We start from the raw sequence: 10,254 nt of genomic DNA on the forward strand, positions 1-10,254 counted from the left end.
CACAACAAAGCTTCTCATACGTGGTGTCCCTTCAAATTATACTAAAATATACAAGAGGGGGAAAAAAATTTAATGCCCTTACAATTTCACATTTATAGAAGGGATATTATTATGGACCCAAAAGATCACACTAAGGGTATATAAAATCGGGAGAAAGGGGTTAAAAAGGGTTTTAAAATTACCTCTTGAACTCACGTTGTATACATGGTTTACACAAGGTGGACTCCCACAAGATACTATTCATGTGGACTTTCTTTGGGTATGAATTACATTAATTTTGGGGATAGGGTAGACGATAGATTGATGTGAGGAATTATATTCATGTGGACTTTCTTTGCGTGATTGAATTACATTAATTTTGGGGATAGGGTAGACGATAGATTTCATGTAATGCCCTTTCTTTGAAAACGTGTTTGTGTTTTAAAAGAACCTAGACGACTAGTCAAGCGTGACGAGTACTTACGACAAGATCTCAGTAGGGTAGGAATTAGAGATCAAACGCTTGTAGTAAGCGAGCATACATTGTCTTGTAGTTGGAGAGAGCTCTGAAGTGATTCATCTTTCCAACAATCACACTTTCTCTCACACAATCACAGGTCTGAAGTAAATCACAGGCTTGTATCTTCCCAATCGCAGATCTCAACATGGGCAGTATTGTGTTAGTTCCTGCGCCTGGCATGGGTCACCTCAACGCTTCCATCGTCCTCGCCAAGGCCCTTCTCTCAGCAGGCATTTCCGTCGTTTTAGCTTGCTTCGCTCGAGCTTTCTCTATCCACTCCAAAGCCAACCGCCTCCAGTCTCTGGATCCTTCCATCCAAATCGAAGTTCTCCCTGACGGATTGCGAGTTGAAACTGTAGCCTTCCATGAGCTCTTTGCTGCCAGTCCAACCATGCACGACAGCCTAGAACAGCTCGTCCGCAGACTCAGCCTTGATCAACCCGTTTACTGAATCGTTGCAGACCCCTTTCTTGCTTGGACTCAGGATGTGGCCAATAAGCTTGGAATTCCCAGAATCGCATGCAGCACGTCCAATGCCACGGCACACTTGATGGTTCGAGCTCTTCCTGATCTACTTTCGAAGGGATACGCCGGGTTAAATTGTAAGGTTTCATTTCAGCTATGGTGGTTAATGCAAACTGTGTATTATACGATTTGGATTAATTCTCTTGCTGACCTCCTCGTTTTGGTTGTAGCTGGTCCGCCTTTCCCCTGGAAAAGCAAGAATCCGGTGTTTGTTGACTGCCTGCCGGGGCTTCCTCGTTTTCCTCTAGATGAGTATCCCATGGAGCTTCGTATTGCGGACAGTTCGAGTCCTGGCTTCGAAGCAGCTTTGAACGCCACTCGTCGCTCCAGGGAAGCTGAGAGGGTTCTCATCCACTCTGTGTACGAGTTAGAGAGCGATGCTTTCGAGGGTTTGCGCGAGGCTGGCGTTCGAGCCTACGCCGTTGGTCCATTGCTTCATCATGCTTTCAGCTCAACAAATCAATTAACGAACAACGGAGCGTCATCCAAACGCGAATGCTTGAGGTGGTTAGATACACAGGCCAACTCTTCCGTCATATACGTGTCATTCGGCAGCATTACGACGCCGTCTCCAGAGGAGATCCTGGAATTGGCGTTCGGTCTGGAGGCCAGCGGGCAGCCCTTCTTATGGGTGATCTGTTCCGACACGGTCAAGGGCGAGGTATCCGAGATGCTGCCTGCGGGTTTCCAATCACGAACCAAGGACAGAGGTCTGATAGTGGAGTGGGTACCTCAGGTGGAGGTGTTAGCGCATGCAGCGGTGGGGGGTTTCTGACGCATTGCGGGTGGAATTCGACGATGGAGAGTATATGGATGGGGGTGGCGATGTTGGGGTGTCCGAGGAGGGCAGAGCAGAGGACAAATGCAAGGTATGTAGAGGAAGTATGGGGAGTGGGGATGGAGCTGGGGAGACGGAGGAGGGAGGTTTGGAGAGCGCAGAAGTGGAGAGGGGCGTGAAGGCTTTGATGGTGAGCGAGGAAGGCACCTCGCGAGGAGCAATGCCGTCAAGCTCAAAGAGCTTGTGAGTAAGGCCCCCCTTCAAGGGGTGCCTCTCACTCTAACCTCCTGAAGTTTGTTCGCGATATTGTTTTGAGTACCAAGAGCACCGTGTGAACAACTACCCACTTAGATTGGCTAGAGATATTCGATAAATTCTTACAACTATTAGCTTGCAAATAGATAGATTGGTTAGAGATATTCAATGGGAAATGTATAAGCCTATGCATCATGGAGTCCCTTTTTATACATCATAAGAATCTAAGAAGATGTCGATATCGTTCTAAGCAACAAGTCTTCTTTGAGCCCATGAATGTAATTCTTACCACTATGAGTGCTACATATTCAATAGTATTTTTCAATTCGAATAGTAAATAGCATGCAAATAGCGGGATCTACTAAAGATTTCAATGGTGTTATGAAATTATAGAAGCCTATGCATCATGGAGTCAATTTATACATCGTACCCTAAGGATTCAACAGGATGTTTATGACTAACCTTTAGGTCAAGCATGTGGGTGTTGCTCCACAGCACTTTTTGACAAATGTACAATTGGATATTTTTTTGTGTTACATCAAACAAGGCTCGGTATTGCTGATTAGTACAGTCTTTATTATAATAAGAATTCATATTTCATTATATTTATGGTAATGTCTTCTTTCTTTCACTAGTTTGTGAGAACTATTCCTTTCTCCTCATGTTATGAGGATGGGGAAAGCTTGTAGACACCAAGAAAAGGCATTGGGATAGGCACTTGGCAGAAGTTTTATGGGCTTACAGAACCACACACAAGCTAGCTATTGGGTTTACACCATTCCAACTAGTGTATGGAATAGAAGCCATTTTGCCCATTGAATTGGAGACACATAGTCTTCGCACTGTTGTTGTAAGAAAAGAAGGACAGGAGGATGCCTATGCTCAACGCTTGGTACAGCTAGAAGCCTTGGATGAATGCAGATTATAGGCCTTACAAAACTTGTAAGCTTCTCAAAAAAGGCGCAAGGCTCGTTTCGACACCAAATTATGCAATAAGAAAGATATTGCAAAAGGAGATTTGGTCATGAGATTTGATAGCCGTCTGGACAAGTGGCTAGACAAAAAGTTTATCGGTCGATGGGAGGGACCATATTGAGTCAAAAAGAAGTTCACGAATGGAACCTATCAGCTTGAGGATGTTGATGGCATGGTGATACCCGGACGCACCAATGAGTATCGCCTTAAATTCTTCTATGCTCGACCACCTTGAGGGCCAGTAGACCCTCTCTGTCACTAGAGAGGATCTGCTTGAGGGGGGAAGAATTGATATTTTTTATTTGGCATTGGTATTGGTTTCTTCTATATTTGATAAGAGTTTGAGTATCAAGTGATACCCTAGTGGCTCTCACTTATTTTTATTTTCTAAGATATTGTATGGGATTGAGAGGATGAGTGGAATGGATCATTGTAAATACCATGTGTATGAATGATAGATACCATGGTATGGGGTGAGAGTTATTTGTGTATGAGATATTATGGGGTTTTTAAAAAATAGGAAGAGAGTCATATAAAGAGGTGGGCTCATGTTCACGTGTTCCAATAATATAAGAGAGGCCACATGCCAAGCATGTGGAAGGCATGTGGAGGAGGGTTGAGTCAAGAGGAATCCTTCTAGAATTCCCATGTGGAATAAGGAGGATGTGGACATATGGAAAAGAGAGGGTCCCTATGTGCTCCATGTAGGAAGACTCTTGACTTTCTCAATATTTTAAGAGTCTTGAGCATCTTTTGATGGGACACAGGGCAGCAGTAGCCAAAAAGGACATGGATGGTGACATATGGGCTTATGTGATTGATGGGAAAAGAAATCTACAGGCAACAATTGTAAATGGGTAAAGGAGGGTTACAAAATCTCTATAAAAGGAGCCCTCCCCTCCCTTGTTCATCATCTCTTCCATCATTAGGCCTCATGCTGATATAGCTCTAGTCTCCTCAAGCCTCTTCCATGAGCCTTCTCTCCCTCTTGTAGATACTCTCTTATGTAGACTCTTGAGTCCATCTCTCTCTAGTTCATTCTCTCTCTATGAGTAGTCTTGGAGCTTCCACTCTCTCTTGTCATATGAAACCTCTTCTTCTCCCTTGTGTTTGTAGTATTTTGAGTTGCATTGGAGTGGAGTTCCACTCTATTGGTAATGAAGGTCACTTTAGGTTCTCTCTCTTGAGTGTCTCTTCCCTTTTTCCATTGTTTTCTCTTCCAAAGTGCTCAAAAGTGTTGTCTATTTGGCTGCTCATTGCACATACATGGTTTATCTATTTCCCAAGTCACAATAGGAGCTCTTCGTTCCCTCCTAAGCAACCTCTATGGGACTTGGATTGTTGATGAAGTCTAATCATGGAGGTGGTATTCTCCCAAGTCAGCACCAATAGAAGGAGTAGGTGCTTTTCATGACAGTTTGGCTCCCTGTCAGTATTTTGCTCATAACTTTTTACTCGATGGTCTGATTTGCAGGAAACTTATGTCAGCGCGAAGCTCTCTTCAAGGAGCATCATCCTATATTTGCAATTATTATATTAGATGTCAAATCAAAAATCTATGACTCTCTATGTGTAACTGTTTCTTTTCTAGACAGTTTTTCTAGACAGTTTTTACCCCCGCCAAGTAAACCACCCATATCTTTCTGACCACTTCTCTGTTTCTTACAAAACTTGTATTAAAGTAAAGGCCATTTCAAGGCGCATCTTGATATGTATTTGAATATTTGATATCATGTCTCTATTGAAAGTTATAGGCCTTTGTGTCTAATGATAGTTTGCAAAGTGTTTTGAGCTAAGTGTAAAGGTGTCTACGAAGGAGGTGCAATGTTTCCTTGCAACCTACCCATCCGACCCAATCAGCCCCTTCAAACTCCTCGATATATATCACTTCATGTCATGTTTAGCCACAAGATCTTCTTTCAATAACATATCGCTCTTCTCTTTGGCACAGACCGGCTTGCTAAGATTATGGCCTCCACTGATCCTTTCCTTCTTTCTATGCTTAAGTACAACATCACTTGGAATGTTAGCATCTTTATTCTCATCTAAGGGAGGATAGTATGATGTGGTCTCTTGGTATAAAAGCGTCTTTTTAATGTCCCTTTCCCAGTGATGAATATCTCTATCACACTTAATTTGAAAGTAGCAAGAAGTGAAGAGGTGCGTGAAGTTTATTACCCCTTAACTTCATGTCACAGTACCAAGATGAGCGAAAGAAGCAGGCAGTCATCGATGAACTGAAAAGACAATATCCTAAGCCTCCAAATTAGGAGTTTAATTTGAACTACATGAAAGAGCACATGGGGGTCCTCTTGAAGCATCGTAGGTCAACCTTGCATACTTTCATTGCAAAGGGGAAGGCTAAACCCAGCTAGGCAGGCAAAGCTGACTGGAAGTTTTTCAAGAAGCAGTACAGGGACCATCCCAAACTGTTCGAGGGTCAGAGGAGGGTTGTGAGGAGATGGCTAGACTCCGTAGGTACTTCGCACTTTGGTACAGGCAGATGGTTGGCGTTTGAGGCAACCGTGGTAAGTCTACTTCTTCTCATTTAATATAAATTGTTCTATTTTTTTTACTACATATTGCATGCACTTTATCTAACTCTCGTAAATTGGGTCCATAGCAAGCTGCGATGGGTCACCTTCCTACAGACACAGAGACGAGATGCGCATTTCGTGTAGGAACAAAGCCGTGGTTTATTGAGCAAGAGGCACTGGGAGCGACAGTCGATTGGCCTAATGTGGCTCCTCACACGGTATAAGTCTACTCCTACTTCTGTAATCTCACTTTTTAAAATATTTTATTCTTTAAGTTCCAATCTAATTTCCAATTAATATGGTTTCACTCTTAGAATCAAAGCTCGAACGTTCCATCAGTGGAGGTGAGCAGTGATGATGAGGGATTAGGCTTACATGGCTTCGACGAGGGTCAGGGATCAGGCGTAGCTCACAAGGGCCAGGGATCCAAGCGCAACTCATGAGGGCTACGGATCAAGCCAGCACGATAAGGATGAGGATGAGGACGAGGACAACGATTCGGATGAGTAGTAGTAGTAGTAGTTTGCATATACTTTGCCATGTTTATGCTTTTGTATGTCGACTCATTTGAGCGATTTTGTATCACCCTTTTTGAAAGGGTAATTTTGTAACAAACAATGTTGTATATCTTCGACACGTATATGCTTCTATCGCTCGGCTCGTTTGAGCAATTTTGTATCATCCTTTTCGCAAGGGAAATTTTGTAACAAAAAACATTCTTTTGTAATTACTAAAAAAAAAACATTAGTGGGGCAAAACAGGGCTTGTTGTAGCCCTGTTTAGCCCTACTAATGTTTTTTTAAAGCTTATGTTAATCGTCGCTATATAGCAACATTTACCAGTGTCGCTATATAGCAACGTTTACCAGTGTTGCTATATAGTGATGTATATTAGTGTCGTTATATAGCGACACTTATATAGCGACCGTTCTTTTTGGATGCTAATAGCGACGTAAATACCTACCTTTGTATCCGTCAAAAAAAAACTTTTTAGTGTAAAAAAGGTCAGTATTTCCGTCGGAAAAGGGCCTGTGCCTCGTAGTGTAAAAACCATTTGGTATGGCATGGAACATATGTTAAAGCAATCAAGAGATAAAAAATTAAAAAAAAAATAAATACGACAAAGGACAAAGAGAAAAGAAGGCTGGGCAAAAGTAGGTATACATTCACATATTTATGCAACATTAAAATATTTTTATACATGATATCCAAATCCTAGTGAGAAAGGTTGTGAATAGTAGGGAGAAACATATCATTGTAGCTTGAAAAACATGAAACATAATCTATGTGATATTTTGACATATTGGGCAAAAAAATACGCATGTAATTTATTGTCCTATAAAAATTGATTAGGATGTAATTCAACCTCTTCATGTTGACTTCTATAAGATATAGACTACTACAAGGTTGCCATGAATCTTCTTTTTTACCATAATTATATTGTTAATATAGCACCTTCTCTTCAAGCTTGCGAAAACATGCTAAGGTAGACCTTATTTATATGCTAAAACAACAATAGGATTATGCATAAGTATACATGTGCAAGTAGCACTCAATTTTGTCAATCTCATATTGGTTTCTGAATATTTCAAGGCATGCCTTTTGAGCTAGTTTATATTTCATGCAACCATAAAATGTAAACTCTTAATTGCATGATAATGGCCAATGTATGATTGGGTCTGGCAAATTTTTTGGAGGTTCAAGGAATACATTGCATATGGGTAAATTGTTCAATTCTAAACTCATGTATTTCTCAATAGAATTTGACAAACTTGGTATCTAGACTAATTTAGACATTTTGAACTTGAATCTGGATCAAAACATTAACAATTGGAATCTTAAAAGAGATCATAAAACTAATGCAAATGCTAGGGTATATCTCATATAAGTTAATCAAAACTTAAGATACATAACCCCCAAAAACTTGCCCATATGTGACTTTAGAATACCAAAAGACAAACCAAGGGGATGCAAATTCAATTTATGCAATCTTTTATGCATAGAAATAATGGAAATTTTAAATTATTATTTTTTAATCTTTGGTAAATTTTAAAAACTTTGAATTTTTTCCTTCATTTTGTACACATGCAGAAATTTAGGAAAGCATGAAAATGAAAACTTTCAATTATCTCATTTTATAGTTATGGTAATATCATATAAATTTGTGAATTTTGAATATGATTATACATTCATTTGTGTTGTGTTAAATTGAAAGAAATATCCTTTAAAGGTCATGTTTTCCAAGAAGGGACTCAGGAGAAGCATCTTCAAAAAAGACAATCCCAACATTCAAGACAAAGAAGTCTAAGGGGAAAGATAAGGATATTGGCTATCCTATTGTCTTTCAAGAGGAAAAACATCTCTCACAACTGGTAGCATCCAAGAATGTAAAAAATATTTGGTATGACATGGAACATGTGTTAAAGCAGTCAAGAGATTAAAAAGAAAAACAAAAATAAATACGACAAAGGGAAAAAGAGAAAAGAAGTCAAGATTGGGAAAATTAGGTATACATTTATACATTTATGCAACACTAAAATATTTTTATACATACCCAAATCCTAGTGAGAAAAGTTGTGAGTAGTATGGAGAAACATATCATCGGAGCTTGAAAAAAAAGAAACATAATCTATGTGATATTTTGACATATTGGGCAAAAAATATTGCATGCAATCTACTGTCCTAGCTAGAGTTCCAACACACTGACAGAGAAGACTACCCACGTCAGTCGAATGATGAGAGGCAGACATATCAGGTTGACTGAAAGAAGAATGAGAAGGCCAAGCTCAATGAACTCTCTCCCTATTTAAGTGAAGTGTAGACACAACTAAGAGCCCATTCCAAAATCTAGCCCCACGGGCTCAATGGACTCTCTCCCTATTTAAGTGCAGTGTAGACACAACTAAGAGCCCATTCTAAAATGTAGCCCCAACACTCTGTGTACTAATCCACCTACTATAAATCTATGGCATACCCAAAAGACTTTGAAATTCTTGTGTTCTATTTGAGAACATTGTTGGATGACCTCCACGCAAAACTAGACCCAGGGAAGAGGGAGGATAATAGCTACAAGGGGGAGATGCAGGCTTCGCAATTGGTTGGCCGACGACAGAGATGGTGAATATTAATTTCGGTCCTGGCTATCGGTTTTCTTGCTCCTTTAAGGAACTTGTCAAGCTCATGATGTAGGTTTCTTTTGGTGGTCGGACATGATGGAGGCACAAAGTTGTATACAAGGCCAATACCAGGATGAAGAGGACCCCAAGTAAAAGGAGTTACTATGGGCATGCTATCGGATGCATACTATAGGGAGGTTGATAAGCTAGTCAGGAGTTTGGAAGTGCCCTGAGCTGCAAAATGTCATTGTATTTTTATTTTAGTAAACATATTGCAGGCAATTCTTGGACTTGTGGACTTCTCAAACTTCCATGTTAATACTTAAATGTCTCTAGAAAAATAGTTGGTTTTTTAGCATCAATAATATGTGAACCTAATATTTTGTGAGTGTATAAAATTGTCATAGGCCTGCCCAGTAAACTATTAACCGATCTTATTTTAGTTTACCAAAGTACACTCGAATCTCGATTTAATGCATGACTACTTAATACACGAGGTGGATGAAGCAATGAAATAGGAATACTCTAATGTCTTAAGTAGCCCAGTGGTTGAAATCTGACAATTAGTCTAAAAGGGGACTATTTTAGTATAGCACTTTGCAACAAATTTTGGGATAGCATAGCGGTGGTATTGCACAATAAGTGGTCACCAATAAGGTGGTTGGTTGCACACTAGGATATTAACCGCCACCAGCATGGTGGTTTGCTTCCATTATTACAAGATGAATGGCATACAATTCATTTGTTTAGGATTTGTGGATTAGTTATGGGATTTAATAAAACTAGCGTGGTGGTTGTTTGGGATATACTAAAAACAAGCGTGGCATTTATCAATTGGGATTTACTAAAACAATTACAAAAACAAGCGCGGTGGTTAGTAGTTTGGGATTTACTAAAAGAAGCGTAGTCTCAAATACATTTTCCATTTTCCAAAATAAGTGGAATATTGTTTCATTGCAATGAGACTACATTTTCTTAGGACTACCTTCTCCTCGTCCACCTGTCCTTCCACCTGTCCAAGACACCCTAAGATGTCCTCATGCATGTCTAAATCCAATTTGAATATACTCTTGCCTTTCTTTCAAGGATTATATTCACGTTTGCATTAATGGGTTGTTAACATTCGTTAATTACTCTTCAAAGTAGCGTGAAAACAACGTGATCACATTGTTTACAAAAAAAAATCACCGGGAAACCGGATTAAACTACCGCCAGTACACAAGACACTACCAACGATATCACTAACATTACCGATGGTAATATTCATTATCTTGGCGGTGTAAATACCGGTGGTACTATACAGCACTAGGGATAATGAACATTACCACTAGTAATGTTAGTACTACCGTCAGTAGTGTCTTGTGTACCGGCGGTGGTGTGGGTTGCAGATTCCCAGTTTCCCACATGGCCCAATGCTATATATTGGTGGAAATCATGATAGAATCTCATCATTCAATTCGGTTATGGTTCATATCCCGATAAACCCTTTGGTAAGTTGGGAAAGAAAGTGGATCACGATTTGGATCTGAATAGTCAAGTAAGGATAAGTGGGGGAGAGTGAGTCAGCATT

The 10,254-nt window shown here is 40.1% G+C and overlaps 1 protein-coding gene across 1 annotated transcript; it reads left to right on the plus strand.

The window, feature by feature from the left end:
• Window positions 1-644: 644 nt before the first annotated feature.
• LOC147883946 (UDP-glycosyltransferase 85A1-like) lies at window positions 645-1,799 on the plus strand. Its single transcript, XM_087398930.1, has 2 exons — window positions 645-941; window positions 984-1,799. Exons 1-2 carry the CDS (start codon window positions 645-647, stop codon window positions 1,797-1,799), a joined length of 1,113 nt encoding a protein of 370 aa, XP_087255056.1.
• Window positions 1,800-10,254: the final 8,455 nt, after the last annotated feature.

The sequence above is a fragment of the Dipteris shenzhenensis genome, chromosome 27 (genome assembly GCF_047967505.1).
Source record: "Dipteris shenzhenensis isolate YYH24624 ecotype China chromosome 27, Dip_SZ_1.0, whole genome shotgun sequence".
Lineage (NCBI taxonomy): Eukaryota > Viridiplantae > Streptophyta > Polypodiopsida > Gleicheniales > Dipteridaceae > Dipteris > Dipteris shenzhenensis.

Bases quoted from the DNA above. Each gene is read 5' to 3' on its own strand.
- LOC147883946 (XM_087398930.1), top strand. From the start codon at position 645: ATGGGCAGTATTGTGTTAGTTCCTGCGCCTGGCATGGGTCACCTCAAC. The intron at 942-983 runs GTTTACTGAATC...GCTTGGACTCAG, and splicing joins GACTCAGCCTTGATCAACCC to GATGTGGCCAATAAGCTTGG.